Below are 18,882 nucleotides of genomic sequence, written 5' to 3'. Positions count from 1 at the left end.
TAAAGCAAACAATCGTTCACGAAAAGTTTGCGTTTCCTATAAAGGATGTCCATTATAGTAAGTTTTTTGTGGTACATAAGTCACATAATCCACTTTTATGTCCATTTTTGGTTAAGTCGTATTATGCCAAGTTGGAAACAAAATAGTTGATAGGTTGGTTGACATACATTTGGCTAAGGTGTACATAGAGTATATAACGGTGGATTTTGATCCTTTGTATGAAGATTTGAAGAAAATTATGCTGAAAAATTGTGCCATGAAGTCTCCATGTATTTTTTTTTCTTCTCTTACCCGTTATCATTTGACAAATTAGTTTCTAAATAATACGGGAAACATCTTAATATTTTATAAATTATTGTAGAATAGTTAACAACTATAATAATACTAGGGTTGTCTATGAATTCGGTTCTATCCGGATGCCATTTAGACCGGAAATCAGAACCAGACCTAGTTATAAAATATCAAATCTGGTCCTTAAATAAGTGGATTGAAAACCAGATCCGCCAAAAATTTAGCATACCCATCAATTCCGGATACTCGTTCGATATCAACAAAATTGTCAATAAAATTCCCCAAAACTTGATCTCTTTTTGGTTTGAACATATGATCCCCTCTGGCCCCTTGACAACACCCAAATTCAAGAGACGACACGTTAGAAGGAAGAAAACTGGTGGTATGTCCACTAGATGGACTGGAAGAACGGAAAGGAAATTATCCAAATCAAATTTTCGAAGCGTACACATGTCGTATTCTTTTGTATAGTATAGGCCGAACACGTGTCACGTAAAACAGATAATGAGTTGTACAAAGATCATCTCGTCAGTGTCGTCTTTGTCACGTGGGTTTACCTGAAGAGGCCGGCACCGCCCATTTTTGGAAAAGATTGATGAGGGACTTGTTTTTGATTTGATATCTTTTTTATTTGTTTTAGTGGTCGTTTGAATGGTTGTTCCACTAATACTCCCTTCATTACCTCATCGGAAACTTTAATCATCTTTTTAACTGATTTCATGATGACGTGACACTCCTGCTTTTTTCTTAGTGACCATAACGCCCTTCCTGGTGTACTTTCTTACTGCCAAACGGGGCTGGTAATATAATAATAAACAACCAAAAAGAATCATATATGATAGCTCCGAATCAGAACCATTACAAGGTTTACTTGTTAATAAACAACCAAGATTAAAAATTCTAGCATATTAACCAAACCAAACCAAACATTCCAGTTCGAGCCTGTAACAATGAACTAAGTAAAACGGCATTGTGTGTTTTGTTACATAAAAAACTAATTTTATTAGTAAGAATGCATACAAATTGTTTACCATGAATTTCAAAGGATTTTGAAACAAAGATTCCAACCTACATAGCCTGTGATTATTACTGTAACATTTATTGCTAATGTTGTTTTAATAATAAAAGTAGCTCATGCAACTGGAGTTATTCCTAATTAAACAGAGATGGCTCGGAGGTGCTCCAGGTTCCCACCACCCCGAAATTCTAAAGCTTCCCTTAAAAAGCCTTTTTTTTTCCCCAAGAGTCCTTTTGAAACAATTTTTTTTTGTCTTTCCGTCCTACTGTGCATTATCGGAGACTGAGTCTGACTGATGTGCTTCCGAATAGTAGGAATGGGCACTTTTAGTTTACCTTTCATATAAAAAGTTGGTAGGATGTATTGCACAGGGGCAATAATGACAATTTCACTTGTTTCCTTTTCACCAATAATTGTGCGTCTCACAAAGAACCCGTTTTATAGGGTAAAACATCGCCAGGTTGGTATACGTAAAGAGATGCATGTAGCTGCACACTGTAGGAGTGATGTTTATGGGGGGAGATTATCCATATTGACACGCGGCAAGTTCATATCTAGAACGTAGGTCCCAACTGCACACCGCGCACACACCACCAAAAATGTCCTTTATGCTCCTCCCTCTTTTTCCTTTTTTTTTTTTTTTTTTTTTTTTTTTTTTGATCAGACCTTTCTTTTGTTCTTCTGTTCGTTTTATTAGTTTGATTTCATGTCAGACAGCTAACAATCACTTTAGATTTTCGTTGAAACACGTCTCCATAACTTGAATTACTCTTTTGTCCCCATACTGTTTATTTTCTTTCTTTTTCTCGAATTTTCTTTGTTAAGACTTCGATTGTGGAAGCAGAAGACTTGAAGCTGAAGCTTGTACAAGCATTTTCAATGACTAGTTGGTTAGGTCAATGTTTAATATGCATGAATGAGTGAATTAGTAGTCATATCATATACTTAATAAAGAATGGAGTCAGTAGCTAGTCATGTATGTTAATCTCAGGCATCACACGGTTTTTGTAAGTAATTTAGAATTAAGATACTACAAAGTATTGAGTAAGAGGCTTCAGTGTTGACTAGTTAGTAAGACCGTCCACGATGGATATCAATCATATATTTGGAAGCACAGCGGAAATAAATAAATTTGGCAAATGCGCATTTGCCAAATTTGATCTAGCATCCTTTTGAAGTGAACCGCTTAATTATTTTGTCAACATTTTTTTTTGTGTGGTAAAATGGTATCTCATTGTTAATTTAGGGTACCAAATTATTTAGGAGTGTATCAATATGCATATAGGACAAAATACATATTGGTAAGGCATTGATATACTCCCAAGTAATTTGGTATCCCTGTTAGCCTTACTCGTTATGCTCAAATAGTTCCCAAGAAAGCTAAAACCAATTATAGTTCAGCTTTTTCTATTTTTATGTCGGGAAAAATATCGTTTGGTCCTTTTTAAATGGGTCCATGTCAGTTTAGTCTTTTGGTCAAACGCTTTTATTGTTTGGTCCATAATTATTTAAAAATATTAAACTGATAAAAGTACCCTTCCGTGTGAATTTTTACTTATTTTCTTATAGCAGTTCATTCCAGAAATAAAGTCCATATAAAAACCTAAAAAAACAGACTTCATTCCAGAAATGAAGTCCATATAAAAACCTATACAAACCAGACTTCATTGCTGGAATGAACTCCATATAAAAACATCAGCATCATCATCTTCATCTTCAACAACAGCAGCAGCAACAAAGAACTTCATCAAAATTCATCGTCGTCATTCATCTTCAACAACAGCAGCAACAAAAAACGACGAAAAACACCCAAATCTTCATCTTCTTTATCAATTTCAACAACATCATATTCATCGACGTCTTCAACATCATCTTCATCGATTTCATCATCTTCATCGTCGGCTTCAACAGAAACAACAATATCATCGTCTTCATCTTTTTCTTTATCAAGACAGCAACAGAAAAAACTCTAAAAAACAGAGTTCATCTTCATCTTCAACACAAGCAGCAGCAACAACATGAGATCGTCGTCGTCTTCATCAAGTAGATCGAGTTCGTCATCGTCTTCAACATCAAATCTGATCAAATCATTAAGAGAAAATAAATAAATAAAAAAAGAGAGAAAAGTAGATCTGAAAAAGAAAAGAAGATGAGAGAGAAAGTAAATCTGAGAATGAGATATTTTCTAGTAATTTTGGTATATACGTGGTCACCCTAGGACCAAACCATTATTTTCTATGACCAAACAATAATATAAGTGTATTTCTGCCACCACACAATGAAAATTACATCATCCATGACATCATCCTAGGACCAAACCATAATTTGTAGGACCAAAGTATAATATATTTTCCCAAATAGGATCAAACAGACACATGACTGAGTCAACTGGATAGACTCTCTATAATATATTATTCCTAGGACCATATGATTGGGTCTGCCATCATGGATGCTCTAGGTAGCCATGCATGCATAGTATTTACTGAGGTACATTTTCAAATCCCCAATATATTTCAGGCCAATCGGCAACTTTCCAAACAACACCCTACATAGTAGGTTAGTACTTAATCAATTTGAAGTTCTAAAAATGTCCAATTCCAAAGTTAATTAGTTTGTTAAAATCTATGAAGCGTGAATCATCAGCCTAAGCATGCACGGATTGAACATTAAAAGCCTACCAAGCTATGCAGCTACGTATTGACCTTCCGTGCCTAACTTCGATCTACAGATACTCCGTTCCGTGCCTAACTGTTTTTGCTTAGGGAGACAGGTGCTTTTTTAGGCTAGTAGTCGACCTTTAATATGGTTTATCGACGTACAAGAATTTCTAATGAAAGAGATAATGGTTACAAAGTTATAAATAGAAAATGCTTGGGGTAGTTTGGTAAGAATAGATAGTACTTACTTTCCCTATTAATAAGGGTTCCTCTCCTCCTCGCATTAATTCTTCCACTCACCAGTCATTAGTTGCATCTTTCTCTATCCTTACATCATCTTCTTTGCCAAGCTACTTGAACTACTGTACTACTGTTTACTAGTCTTCCCTTCTCCTCCATCACCAGATTTAGGTACTCTCTCTCTCTCTCTCTCTCTCGATTGTCACTAACCATGCATGTGGATGAAAATGCTGTAAACATAAATACAAAACCTAGCTAGTGTTATCTATCTATATTTTCAATAATCAAAATGGGTTGATGAAGAAAAAAGAAGATGCATGATAAAAGATCAATTGGAACGTGGTTCATTTTTTTCTCGTATGTCTTGTAATTTTGTTCCTGGTTTCTTCTTTCCTTCAAGAATTGTGTATCGAATGTTTTGCTTTCTCTTAATTTTCTTGGAGAAACTATTGATTCTAATTAAATTTCTTGTTTTCAATTATATACTATAGATAGACTCTAGAGATATATCTACATGTATGTTCAATCAATTGAGTCCTCATTTTGGAGTATTCTCATAGTACATTGATCATTTCATCATGTAATAACAAAACCCAATTGCCAAACTAGGGGAGCTAGAGTAGCTATAATTAATTAATGGTGGTATAATAATTTAGTGCCATGCCTATTATCTCTGTAATAAGTGTGGGTATAAATGAAACATCAAAGTACACGACTCCATGTCCATATTTACCTACCAGCATACCTAAGAAGTTTTCTGTCTCCACTGAAAAACAGTTTATTATTCAGTCTTAAGAATTCATACACACATGTTTATGCTGTATCATAATTTTGATTATAGGTTTAAATTTTGTGATTCTTGTGGGCGAGGAAGATCATGGATACGACATCGACTTATCATAATTTAGGTTTGGGAAGGACAAGATCTGAACAATTGGAAACATCAATCATAAGGACGCCAAGTCAAGCCAGTTTGAGTGAAGCCAGTGATGGTGGCTCAACTACTCTAGCTAGGAAGACGAGCTTGGGGAAATTACGATCAGTGGGAGCTTCACCAGGGCGTAGTAGGACTCACATAAGGAAGACACGTAGCGCTCAGCTGAATTTGGCTGAGTTAAGTGGTGGTGCTGGTGCGGCTCTTAGCCGAGCTTCTAGCGGCAGCTTGGGATTTTCCTTCTCTTTCACTGGCTTCACTGTGCCTCCTGAAGACATCGCCGATTCACAAGCTTTTAGCGACGAGGATATACGTAAGTCAGTTATTCACATTTAGAAACTTTACTTTTTTTTAGTACTAAGTTTCTATGATAATTTACCTTATCTTAAAACTAATTTACCCTCCAGTATGAATGATTGGCATACTGGTTGGCCAGACTAGCTCCTTGAGTAACTCGAACTTCTTTCGTAGACTTCTTAAAACAACGAAATATTTTGAGATAATAAAATAAATGAAGTAAGCTTTTGGTATATAAATTGTTTGGATGATGGCTAAGAACAGATATTTGGAATTGCATCCAATCAACAAAGTAAATTCTCCAAAAGCATCATCGTGAATGGAGTTTACTTGTGAAAAGTCGCATGATAGCGCCATTATGAGGTAGACTAGGTGTAAACTTAGAATGTTAATGTGGGTAAGATGGTGGTGTTGATTGTGGAAGTGAAATTCACAACAGCATGGTTACTAAAATATTCCCGGAGTTGCTATTTCTTGACGATCCACGGAAAAAGCTGTAGATTTTTGGCGGGAAAAATTGATTTTGAGGTATTCAAGTTGAACTTTTGCTAGTTCTCAAAAATTAATTAAAATAATAGAAAGAGAGAATAGTAAACGTAGAAACAGATGGAGACTTAACGATATCCATATGCAAAGAGATAGTTAGTCATATAGAGAAGTTAACGCCAAAGTCTTGACGGTATTGAAGGTACCCAATTTTTTGGTTCAGAGATGGGTACCACGGCACCCAAATCTTGTCATCAGAGATTATGGACAAATAGTAGAAGTTCGAAATTAGGGGAGTTGGGACCGCACCACGACTACCGGTCATTCTGTTCTGTCAATGATGTATGACAGAAAGTAGAAAATTGGGCTAATGTTATGTAGTACCTTACCTTACTGTCCCATTTGGACCAGCATAACTGTAAGTCAGTATTTAGGACACCTCTTTGATAGGTCAAAGTCCCATTATCTGGACCACATGATCGAATCATATCCGTCTGATCAGCCATAATGTGAATGGATTTGGACAATTATAGGGCTGTAGTTTTCGAGTTAGATGTTGACTTAAGATGACCGGGAAATAGTATCTATTTCGTTCTTGTATACCATAGTTTGGTTCCACCAGAAAGACTTTTCGTGTACCTGATTTGGGTTGAAAGATATCGATCAAGGTTAATGTTTTTGACTTTATATGGTACTAGGATGAAAATGTTTGCTACTTATATGAGTCATATGATTCCATCTGCTTTTAGGCATTCATACGAAAAACTGATAGTAACTGGAACCAGTTTAAATCTGGTTACCACTTCAATCATTGTTTCCCGGGCTCTTTTATATCCGGTTGCGTAAGAGTTTTAAGTTAAAGAAAACATGAAGCCTGACTCTTCATCCTTTCTTATCATGATGTCGCATAAAGGTGAGATAGTGGAATGTTCCTGATTGTTTCGGAGATTTGGTTGATTCAGTTGGTTAAAGTTCAGACATTGTCTGTCTGAATTCTTATGCATATATACCTGGAACCAGTAGTATTCATGATTCTGTCTTTGGTACTTGCAGCTGAAGATATTGAAGCTGGTGTGACCAAGAAGGTTCACATGGAACCCACCTTGCCGATACATTTGAAGGTAAAACTAAGAACCAAATTTAAATTGCGAATTATATTTCACTGCTTTAATTTTCAATACTTGGGTACAGGAATCAGAATTTTCTAGAATTTCAGTATCAGAAAAGAACAAATTGTAACACTATGAAGCAATTGCTTACCCATTTAAAATTGGCATTGGAGAACTGGTAAGCCATTAACCGGCTCATAGGCGACTGTCTGATAATGTTACTTCTTTCCCCCTAAAATGAATAACAGTTCACAGATGTTACATACAAAGTGATTATCAAAAAAGTGAGAACAACAGTTGAGAAGGATATACTAAATGGGATTACGGGTTCTGCAAGTCCAGGTGAAGTTTTGGCTCTTATGGGACCTTCAGGGAGTGGAAAGACGACACTTCTTAATCTGCTCGGTGGGAGATTGAGAGACCCGTTGACTACAGGAGGTTCAATTTCCTACAATGATCAGCCATATTCCAAGTCTCTCAAGCGCAGGTACCTGCCTTATATATATGCTTGCACCTGTTACTCTAGCTTAAAACCTGTATAAAACAGCAAAATCATTAATGACTAGCGTTGCAGCTAGTTTAAAAGGTTTTAAAGTCGTGTAGCAGCATCTGTAGTAAATTAAGCCTTACATTCAGTTGCGTGAATTTGGCATGTTATAACATCAAGGACTTGTCAAATGCAAATAAAACTCTGTACAAAAAGGACCAATATTATTTTGTAAAGTTGATTTAGAGTCTAACTCAAAGCATATAACAGGATCGGATACGTGACTCAAGATGACGTTCTGTTTCCTCACCTTACAGTGAGAGAAACACTGACATATGCAGCTCTTCTAAGGTTGCCAAAGACACTGTCGAAACAGGAAAAGGAGGAGCGAGCCATGGACGTTATTTGTGAACTTGGACTTGAGAGGTAATTTTATTTTACTTGATATCACAAATAGATGACATAACCCAAGTCGATCACCCAAATACCAACAAGCAACTGAGGAAAGTAACCGTGTGTAGGTGCCAAGACACCATGATAGGAGGCTCCTTTGTCCGAGGAGTTTCAGGTGGCGAGAGGAAGAGAGTGTGCATTGGAAACGAGATTATAATCAACCCTTCCCTTTTGCTCCTTGATGAGCCTACCTCTGGCCTGGATTCAACAACAGCCCTAAGGATTGTACAGATGTTACATGACATAGCTGAGGTACGTTTAGTTAGTCACACCTTCCAGCATATTCAATTCAAGAAGGATGTTGAAAAGTCATTAAGTTTGAACTTTATATGACCTTTAACTATTTTTGAGTTATAGCATTAACGATTGTTTTGAATCTTATGACAGGCTGGGAAAACAGTGGTTACCACAATCCATCAACCATCCAGCAGACTATTTCACAAATTTGATAAACTGGTCCTACTCGGAAAGGGGAGCTTACTATATTATGGGAAGGCATCAGAAGCAATGGACTATTTCTCATCCATAGGGTGTTCACCTCTTATAGCGATGAATCCAGCAGAATTCTTGCTAGACCTTGCAAATGGGAATGTAAATGATGTTTCTGTACCATCAGAATTAGAAGATAAAGTTGAGATGGGTAACTTGGAAACGCAAACTAGGAAGGGAAAGCCTTCACCAGCAATTGTACATGAGGTAAATTTTTGATGGTATCGAATATGTGTTAGGAGAATCAAGCCCTACATCTAGAACGTTTCTAGTAACTTAAATGACACTGAAAAAAGCAGGTCTAAGAATGCCTCATTCCTGTTTCCTACTTCCTCTTACAACGAATCTATTCACAAAAACACAGAAGGTGTGAGAGACAAGAGACGTTTATTTTATAGGAATCCCATTAAGAAAAATAGCCTTCTGGTCTGATGTGTGTTCTTATACATGCTGAACTATACAAAGTAGTTCTTGTAGTGAGCAATAAAGAGCAAGTTCTAACTATGGTTGGTGTTAAATAAAATACAGTACCTGGTAGAGGCTTATGACACTAGAGTTGCTGACAAAGAAAAGAAGAAACTGATGGTACCGGATCGCATCGACGAAGATTTGAAATCGCAATTGGCTTCTCCAAAGAGAGAGTGGGGAGCAAGCTGGTGGCAACAGTTCTCCATTCTATTCCGAAGAGGTCTCAAAGAAAGGCGGCATGATTACTTGAGCTGGTTAAGAATAACACAAGTTATCTCCACTGCAATTATCTTGGGTTTGCTATGGTGGCAATCTGATACTAGCACCCCCAAAGGCCTGCAGGATCAGGTAAGAAACTTGAATAGTGTACTGCTAGTAGTCCTGAAATATAATCATCAGATACATTGGATCTAGAAAATAGAAAGAGATTCCAAACCTAATTTCTTTGTTGTTTCCTACATTTGCAGTCTGGATTACTCTTTTTCATGGCAGTCTTCTGGGGATTTTTCCCTGTCTTCACTGCAATATTCACATTTCCCCAAGAACGAGCAATGTTAAACAAGGAACGAGCAGTTGACATGTACAGATGCATACTTCATTGCTAGGACCACTAGTGATTTACCGCTTGACCTCTTCTTACCCGTATTGTTCCTTCTTGTCGTGTACTTCATGACGGGTTTGAGACTAAGTGTGGGTCCTTTCTTCCTGACCATGCTTACGCTGTTTCTTAGTATCGTAGCTGCTCAGGTATGACTTTCTTCACTTACCTGATTACCATGCCATTAAACAGGAGAACTGTCAGCTATATTTTTCTTCCAAATATGGATCACTAAAGTGGACGGTGTGATGGCAGGGACTCGGACTAGCTATTGGTGCTACACTGATGGATGTAAAGAAGGCAACAACTCTGGCTTCAGTTGCTGTAATGACCTTCATGTTGGCGGGTGGGTTCTTTGTGAAGGTATGCATTTACATTCGTTTCTAACTTTCTGAAAATAGTGTTTTTTTTTCTTTTAATATCCCTGAAAATAGTTAGTTCATCGCTGAACATAAGCAAACGGAAGCTTGATTAATCTCTGAGATTCATCTCAGGGTGACTGGTAAATCACATAAATAACAAAAATTTGGCTAATATTTTGCAGAAAGTTCCAGCATTTATATCATGGATCCGCTATGTTTCTTTCAACTATCACACTTACAGGCTTCTTATCAAGGTTCAGTACGATCATATTACGCCATCTGCACATGGAATGGAACTGGACAGTGGTTTGACTGAAGTCACTGCCATGGTCACCATGGTTATTGGATATCGCCTGTTAGCTTATCTTTCTTTGCGGCGAAATAAGCTCCACTCTGCTTAAGATTCTGTAAGCAAAACTACAGTATCAACAGACAACAGAAGGGATTCTGTGTTTCAACATTTCCACTGGCCGATAACATCTTACGGAGGGTTACTACTAGTTCAGAAAACAAACTCTAGATAAGAAGAACGATAACTTGACAAGTCTACAAGATTCCCTGATCTCATCATCATTGTAACTCAGAATCTCGTACTACTATACTGGTGTAGTTGTAGAAGAGTAACCGAGTAATCTTATGGTTCCCCTAGATATGCTATAAATTTTGTGAGTGTAAAGAAACCTGAGGACAATATCACTGCTGTCTAATAGAGCTAAAGATGGATCTTCTATCATCATCTATGTAATGCAAACATGAATTATTGAATTCCAGATGCAACTTGAGAGGATAAGCAACTCTAAAACATTTATATATCTAACAGTGACAAATAAGCCAAAATAGACAGCATATAGATGTCAAACAATCCAAAGTAGACAAAGGCGAGCAACAAACTACAGAAAACGATCACATTTTATTTATAACCGGGAATAATTTTATTGAAAAGCCAGAGGCAGAAGACTTGCAGTAAACACGTGTATAGAAGACTACGCTGTACTTACATTTATAGAAAGTTTAAAAGCCTGTACAAGAACCTACGTGTTCTATCTGATGCTTGGTAGGAGTTACCTCTGCTTATAAGACGGCTATGTATTCTCGGCACACCGGTATCATGGCTGGAAGCAGCCATAAAATGTGGTTTATGTAATCTGTAAAAGTATCTGACTTCTCATTTATGTTGCTAGGCCATTTACAAGAGACTTGTTATAAAGCATGTATTCTTCATGCCATTGACCTAAACCAGCCAAGAAGTTTAAGTAAGGCGGCATCTAATATCGGGGAATTCTTCTCGAGCCCTGAAAAAGGGGAAGATAAATAAATTCAACCCACTGGTGGCCTAGATTGCTTTGTAATGCTGCTAGCGAAAATCTCTGCTACGCGCTTAGCAATTACAAATTAGACAGGCTTTCAAATACTGCTTACCCATATCAGCAGCTACTCGATGAGCACACATAATCCCTGAAAAGGCCACAGCTATGACACCTTGTCCTGGAAAGCAGCTATCCCCAACACAGTAGAGCCCATCTATAGCCTGCGGTATCCCAGAAACACGCCACCGGTGATAATTAGAATAAGAGGTAGTTATCTTGCATGTTGAAGCTGAACATAATTAATTGCAGTTATCTTGACTTACAGTCGTATTGAATGGCATCCCCAATAAGCCTTTAGGAATTTTACGTGGCATTGGTCCATATGTACCATCATCTCGAGCAAGGAAGCGCCTATGCGTCTTGGGTGTCCCTACCTGCATTAACCAACAATTTATAAAAAGGAATCGCAACATGAAGCTAACTAAATAAATGGATCATTGTCAACAAGAACCCTTAACACAACCGAGGATAAAGAATAAAGAAACGAAAAGGGATAGATAGGAAGAATAGCTGTTAAATATGAAACTTGCCGGTTTATTTAACCGCAGCTTAGGTATCCAAGTGATCAAGTTTCAAGGCTTGATATATTGGCAACTATCCCTGCTCAATGACAATGCCTAGTGCCCATTCGAAGATAACCTTAAGCTAAGGGCATACCTCTCTCTCCCTCTATTTGTTCACGTTCGTCAATATTCTTGTTTCATAATGCTTTCCTACAGACAAAATGAAGTAACGTAGCCAGTTTCTACCTCTTTGAAAACAATGGCTGATTTAAGCCCTGGAAAAAGTTTATTTTCCAATCTACTGATGATTTCATCTGCCACACTTTCCTTCTTTGCATCATAGTCTCTCTGGGGAAGTCCCTGATCAGTTAAGAAACCACTTTAGTAATCAATGCTAGAGTTATTCGAGAACTCCATTTAACAACTTAGATATGACTCATAAAAACGAAATAAAGGAAACAGCTTAAGATAATCCGAAACAAAAGATATCCTACTATAACGAAAGACAGCTTCCGATTGTACTATGATGATAGCAGAACCTCACCTTCCAGTCCTCAATACAAGATGTTGTGAATATGTGAAGGATATGATGTCCTTTTGGAGCCAAGGATGAATCAAGAACAGTTGGAATGCTCAAGAAAATGCTTCCATATGGCTTTTCTAAGCTGGTCCAGTCATCCTGCAAAACTCCACAAAAATATGTAAAGGTGAACACTGCGCTCTACAGACTACTACGCTGGATACAATCGTTAAGACACAGATTGCTACTCCTATAAACATATCCTACTACCTCAAGAACGAAATGGTGGCAATCTGTGTCTGACGGCAACACTTCTGCTTTAACCGCCATGTGGATGGAAAGAAATGACGGTGCTTTGACATAAACTTTCTGGAATTCTTCCTCCTCCTTTGGAAGCTCATTTCCTTTCAAAAGCTTTCCTACAATAATAAGTAATCCGGATTAAAAACATCTCTCTTATGTCTCTGCCAAAAAATGATAAAGACAGTCATAATTTCAGTCGCTTTGGCCAACCCAACCAATTTATGTTGGAGTATTTAACAGTAATTAAGTTTAGCTTTCAAGTGCTTTTTGGATGTTCAGTCAATTTAAGGTGGACGAAGCTACATTCCATGATCAACTTCCCGTGTTGGTTGGTATCCGATCAGACACCCATTATGATTTTCAGTGTCCAGTGGGAAAGGACAAAAATGAAATATAGGAACTCACAAATCAAAATAATCTATGGTGATATCATGTTATAATGATATTAACAATGCCAAGCACTTCCAAGACTCACCAAAGGTATCCCATCTAGTTGCATTTGATATGATAGTTTTTGCAAATAGCTCTCTTCCATCTGAAAGTTTAACTCCTACCTGAAAAATATAGACTGTAATAGCATAAGCGAGGAGCCAAAACATACTTCCAGATTTATAGTGCCTAGGTAATCAACAGCCTATAGAAACCTAAAAGATCTCAGTGCTAATAGAGAGCATTGAGCCACTTACAGCTTTTTTACCCTCAAGTATAATGCTGGTAACATTTGCCCTGTACATTATATTACTTCCCTTATCAAGAAGGCCTTTGGCTAAGGATTTTGCAATGCCGCCTACACCGCCAACAGGGTAATTGATTCCACCAAAATGCCTGTCACACAACACCTGGAAAAGAGAGTGGATAAGAAGCAATGTAGGCCACAAACATGAAGGCCTTAAAGGCTTAGGGTAATAACAAGACTACCATGCTCGCATTGATCATCGGTGTCTGCAAAGCATTAACTGTGCTCACAATAAAACACTGCAGAAACACCATACAGTTAATCATTTGTGAAAAGAGAAAAGCAAATCTCCAATTTTATCAACTACTAGTCCAACCCAGAAAAGAGTTAGTATTATAGATTACCTCGGCATCTATGAAAGATAACAACTGGGGATCTTGTATGAACTTTCGTGCAATGGCTCCAGCATTTTGAGGCAGATAATAAGCTGACACACGAAGACATGATCACGTATTTTGAGTTCACAAACTTCAAAAGCACAGGAAACCTTCAGATATGCAAAGTAAATTGAAAATAGAGAGGGGAAATCGTAAACAGGGCTGTGCTCATGAATAAACGAAAACCAAGTACTCCGAGACTCCTCCGCAAGGGCACTAGGAGACTAAACATATTATGCATTTGATCAGAAAATATTGAACACAAAATGCACATTTATGTTTTGACAATTCTCTCCATTCCAAAGAAAGTAAATTGTATAAGGGGTAAGGGGTTTAATAGGCACTTAAGCAGCCTTGCATATTGTATGCCACGGGTAGGCGTGGAACATTGTAACACAAACAAATCTCTAAGACTACAATGTTTTAGACATAATGACAAAAAACTTACGCATAAAGAACTTGACAATTGCGATATAGCTTAACACAGCAAGTAGAAGAGTACATACCAAGAGTCAAGCACTCGAGAGGCTTCTGGAAGAATTGTCCAAAAAGATAAAGTGGCTCCTCGAGGGACTTCAATTCCAATGAGTTCAAGGCATTAAATATCTGCATACATAAGAAGCTACTATGACTTAAAGGCTGTGGATATGGGGTAAAAGGCAAATACAAATTAATATTTCGGTAACTGAAGACAAACCTTCCAGCATACACCATAAAATTTATTTATCCCCTCCTTTTCATGAGGAAATTTATTAGTAAGTTCCGTGATAAAGTCATTGTATTCTCTGTGTACTAGAACAGACAGATTATTAGGTAGATGAAAATGAACAGTCGTCGGGTCTGGTATCACTTCCATCTCACACCCTACTGCTGCCAATGCCCGAGTTATCAAATTCAAATTACCCTGTCCATTAAAATAAAGCTCAAACATTACAACTGTCTCATAATTAACGCACTGCGAAACAACTCAAAAACCAAAACGAAAATTCACTAATTTGATAGAAACAATTACCTTATCGCTGAAACCAAACATGACAGATGATCCAACATCAAAAGTGTATCCATCTTTCTCATAATAACCAGAACTTCCACCGGGAATTACATACTTTTCCAACACTAAAACATTAGCTCCTTTTACAGCTAATTGTGTACCAGCAACTAATCCACCAATTCCAGAACCAATAACAATAGCATCATAAGTCTCTCTCTTTTCATTTCCACTATCACTACTACTTACATTTTTCTCCACACTCAACACTGATTTCGTCGTCCCTCCTCCAGTTCTCCTTTGCCTCTCTTTCAGTTTACCTAATTTCTTTCTCCTTTGCAACTCAAAACCCTCAAACCGTGTTAAAGAAACTGATTTAGAATAATTTGGTGTGAGACTACTGAATTCTAGGGTTTTGTGATGAGGAACGGAGTGGAGACTGTGAATCAGAGCCATTGGTGGTGTTGATTGTGATAGAATCGCCATGTTTTTGTTCTTCTTCGAGAGGGGAGGTTTGGATTATATTTGAATTCGGTTTGAAATGATTCCAGTCCATGATTCCGCACACAGATGAGACAAGATTCCGGTGAAAAAGTAAAAAAATAAAATCAAGGGCAGTTTCCCTTGGACTTGACATCCGTGAAAAAGTTGAAAAATAAAAGTAGGAAATACACGATAGTCCAAGAAATAATATATTACGATGAGTCTAATCCAGTTGACTCAGTCATGTGTCTGTTTAGTTTTTTTTGAAAAAATATATTATAATTTTGTCCTATAAATAATGGTTTGGTCTTAGGGTGATGTCATGGATGATGTAATTATCATCTTGTAGTGGTAGAAATATCTTTATATTATTGTTTGGTCCTAGCATATAATGGTTTGGTCCTAGGGTGACCACATATATACAAAAATTTAGTTGAAAATATCTCATTCTCATATTTACTTTCTCTCTCCTCTTTATTTCAAATCTAGTTTCTCTTCTCTCCATTTTCTTTTTTTTTTTCTTTTTCTTCCTGCTGTTGTTGCAGACAATGAATCTTGATTGAAAGATTTGATCTGCTACTATGAAGACAACGAAGATGATGAAGACTTTGAGATCTGCTGATGTTGAAGACGGTGATTGATTTACACACTTTTTATAAAGATTTGTTGCTGAAGAAGATGAACAATGGAGTTTTTTAGGGTTTTTCTTCTTTACTGGTATTGATGCTGCGATGATGATGTTGAAGTCGATGAAGATGATGAAGGCGATGAAGTTTTTTGCGTTTCTTTTGTTTGTTTTTTGTTTTACTGATGTTGTTAAAGATGATGAAAACGATAAATATGATGAAGACGATGAATACGATGTTGTTGTTATTGCTGCTGTTGAAGACGTCGAAGAAGATGATGATGACGATGTTGTTCATTTTTACAAATGAACTCTGTTTTTCTCAGGAGTTCATTTCTGGATTGAACTCTGGTTTATATGTTTTTATCAGGAGTTCATTTCTAGAATGAACTCTGGTTTATATAGGTTTTTATCAGGAGTTCATTTCTGGAATGAACTCTGGTTTCAAATAGGTTTTCCGAAAAATCAAGTAGAAATTAATAGGAGTTCATTTTGACGAATGAACTGCTACAAAAAATAAGTTGGAATTAATACGGAAGGATACTTTGGTCCATTTAATATTTTAAATAATTACGGACCAAACAATAAAGGCGTTTTCCCAAACGACTAAACAGACATGGGACCACCTAAAAATGGACCAAACGGTTATTTTCCCAAAATAAAACTAGTACAACGGTTGCAACGGTGGGAGGGCGACCGAAGAAGAATATGAAGATAGTATGCGATTACTCTCATCCCATTTCAGAAAAAGTGATACTTTCGCTCAGTTTGAAAAGGCGAGGATACCCAAATATACCACAAGCTAAAACTTTTCCTACCTTTAAGTTCTTTCTCCGAAAGTGATTGTCTATGGACTGAGTTGAGACAATACAATTAATCGATTTACACTTCTTGTGATCGTTTATGGATACGAGATCGAGACAACGCAACAACGAAGTATGTTTATTTGATACAAAGGTTCGGACTTAACCAAACACAATAGGATTGCTTATCAAGTAAATAGGAATTAACGTTTGTGTAATTTACTTTAATTATAATAAAACAATTATAATGCGGAAATATAAAGTAAATGACACGGCAAGATTTTGTTAACGAGGAAACCACAAATGCAGAAAAACTCCGGGACCTTGTCCAAAATTGAATACTCTCAGGATTAAGCCGCTACACAAAATTACACCTAACTTCGTATAGTTGAGACCAAGCAACTAAACCTATAGTTCACCTAGTTCCGTTGGTATTCCCACGCCTCCAACTTATAATAACTCACGTACTTGGAACAATTCCTTTGGTTCGTATTCCAAACAGTAAAGGAACAACAAATCTGTTTGGTATCAACTCTACTCAACCAAGTGATATGAGTCGGACAAAGGCTCTTCCGTTTATCTTAACATAAACTCCTTCGTCAGGTCCTTAGATATATCTTATGTTCAATTACTGAAGTAGTCGTTTAAGATTAAACCAACAACACTCTTAATCCAAAGAATTGTGTTGATGCCGATCTACTCAATTAATCAATCAATCCAATCTACCACAAGGATAAACCGATTATTAATTGGATCATCTTTTACCAAAACAAGTATTGTGCACACCAAAGATTATAAACCAAGTCAGATCTTCAATATATTCTTTGTCTTCAAATCTTCTTAAATCTTCAATAAAAACCTGCACACAATCACTTGAATCTCTTGTGATCAATCACGCATAGAACGGAGTCCGTTAACAATGGATTATCACAAGATCGTCTTTAAAACTAACAACAGTCTAAAGATCCCTGTCGAAACTCTGAACTAGTTTGAGTGAATCTTATGTCAGAAGATAAGATCCCCAAGCATAAACAAACTAGGTGCAATCAGATTTCAACCACCGTTAATCAATCAAATAAATCGAAAACAAAAGATAAAGCACAATTATCTAGTTTCCCACCAACGGTACACGCTAGAGTTTCTCAATCCCAAAGAAGACTTTAAACTGAGCGGGCGTAAGAAATTTCGCCTAATCAAGTTACTCTCCTCTCCGAATAGGAGGCTACACCAGTAACAACAACAAAAGAGGAAGTCTATTGTTACGAAGGATTAGTTTGCTATAAAGGAAAACTTCAAGTATTTATAGACAAGGAAGTTTGGACACCAAGGAATTTCCAAAACCGAAAATATTCTCAAGATATTCATTAAAGCACAAATTCGGTTTCCATGATTCCAGGAAATGCTCTGTCCAAAAATAATGATCGAAATCTCTCGGAAAATATAATTAGTAAACGCACATTACTAATTCTTGTATTTCCCTACAAAATGAAATTAATAACCTTAATTAAAAGATTCTTAACTTACTTATGTTTCGATCCTGGGATTTTCTTCCTTTAGCTAATAAGGAATAACTTGAACAATTAAAGAAATAAACATTCACAGCACGTGTTCAAAGTATGTCGACATCCTTACTTTGTAATTTCTCTTTCACACTTACAACCTTGAAACCGATTTGCCACACTTCCAAACAAGTTTAGAATTGGTTCATCTGACTTTCAAGAACTATGTGATTGATCAAACAAACATTCAATCACAATCATGGGTTTAACGGTTCTACCAAAACAAGTTTCGGTTCTACCTCCATGTGAGTAATGTGCATAGTCACACTAGCTTTCCAAAAATTCGGTTGACTAGGTACTAGGATCGGTTCCCCACATATATATGGTATCTAACTTATATGTGCCGCACATGTCCATAGGATCGATTCCCCTTTGCCTAAAAACGTGTTGCACATGTCCATATGATCGGTTCCCCTTTCTGCTATAAACCTTGCTGCACCTCATACAAGGATCGGTTCCCCTTTGTGATGTACTGCACCTCTTGCTAGGATCGGTTCCCCTTCTCCAAATTTGGCCGGACATAACACAAACCCGATCATACCATCTCAGGTGATTACTTAAGATCAGTTTCACTAATAAAAGTCATACCAATACATAAGTCAGGCCTTTGTGAATAGTTCTACCAAGAACACAAACAAGTTGTGAGCGGTTATACTCAATCACACATATTGGTTGTTCATAAGATATGCAATGAATAACAAAACCAATAACACCTGGCAATTTCATTTT

The 18,882-nt window shown here is 37.0% G+C and overlaps 1 protein-coding gene and 1 pseudogene across 2 annotated transcripts; one reads left to right on the top strand and one right to left on the bottom strand.

The window, feature by feature from the left end:
• Nucleotides 1-4,245: 4,245 nt before the first annotated feature.
• Nucleotides 4,246-10,676, top strand: LOC113322640 (annotated as a pseudogene).
• Nucleotides 10,677-10,806: 130 nt separating this feature from the next.
• LOC113322641 (prolycopene isomerase, chloroplastic) lies at nt 10,807-15,465 on the bottom strand. Of its 2 annotated transcripts, none has more exons than XM_026570769.1 (13): nt 14,708-15,465; nt 14,393-14,599; nt 14,202-14,301; nt 13,663-13,745; nt 13,501-13,557; nt 13,269-13,421; nt 13,058-13,136; nt 12,550-12,698; nt 12,304-12,438; nt 12,006-12,119; nt 11,520-11,630; nt 11,309-11,417; nt 10,807-11,181 (listed from the first exon to the last, which is right to left on the bottom strand). In XM_026570769.1, the coding sequence occupies exons 1-13, from the start codon at nt 15,167-15,169 to the stop codon at nt 11,108-11,110; spliced, it is 1,833 nt and encodes a 610-aa protein (XP_026426554.1). In that variant the 5' UTR covers nt 15,170-15,465; the 3' UTR covers nt 10,807-11,107. The 2 variants fall into 2 exon arrangements, with proteins under 2 accessions (XP_026426554.1, XP_026426555.1); XM_026570770.1 differs by having other exon boundaries at nt 14,393-14,605; nt 14,707-14,760.
• Nucleotides 15,466-18,882: the final 3,417 nt, after the last annotated feature.

Source organism: Papaver somniferum, chromosome 11, assembly GCF_003573695.1.
Source record: "Papaver somniferum cultivar HN1 chromosome 11, ASM357369v1, whole genome shotgun sequence".
NCBI lineage: Eukaryota > Viridiplantae > Streptophyta > Magnoliopsida > Ranunculales > Papaveraceae > Papaver > Papaver somniferum.
The sequence above is the reverse complement of the archived record's forward strand: the minus strand, read 5'-3'. Positions and strand labels throughout refer to the sequence as shown.

What these genes read in the sequence shown, in the direction of transcription:
- LOC113322641 (XM_026570769.1), bottom strand. Translation starts at nt 15,169, where the DNA reads ATGGCGATTCTATCACAATCAACACCACCAATGGCTCTGATTCACAGT. An exon ending in CGATGATCAATGCGAGCATG is followed by an intron (nt 13,422 to 13,500) that starts GTAGTCTTGTTA and finishes TCTCTTTTCCAG; the next exon opens with GTGTTGTGTGACAGGCATTT. An exon ending in GCCACCATTTCGTTCTTGAG is followed by an intron (nt 12,439 to 12,549) that starts GTAGTAGGATAT and finishes GGAGTTTTGCAG; the next exon opens with GATGACTGGACCAGCTTAGA.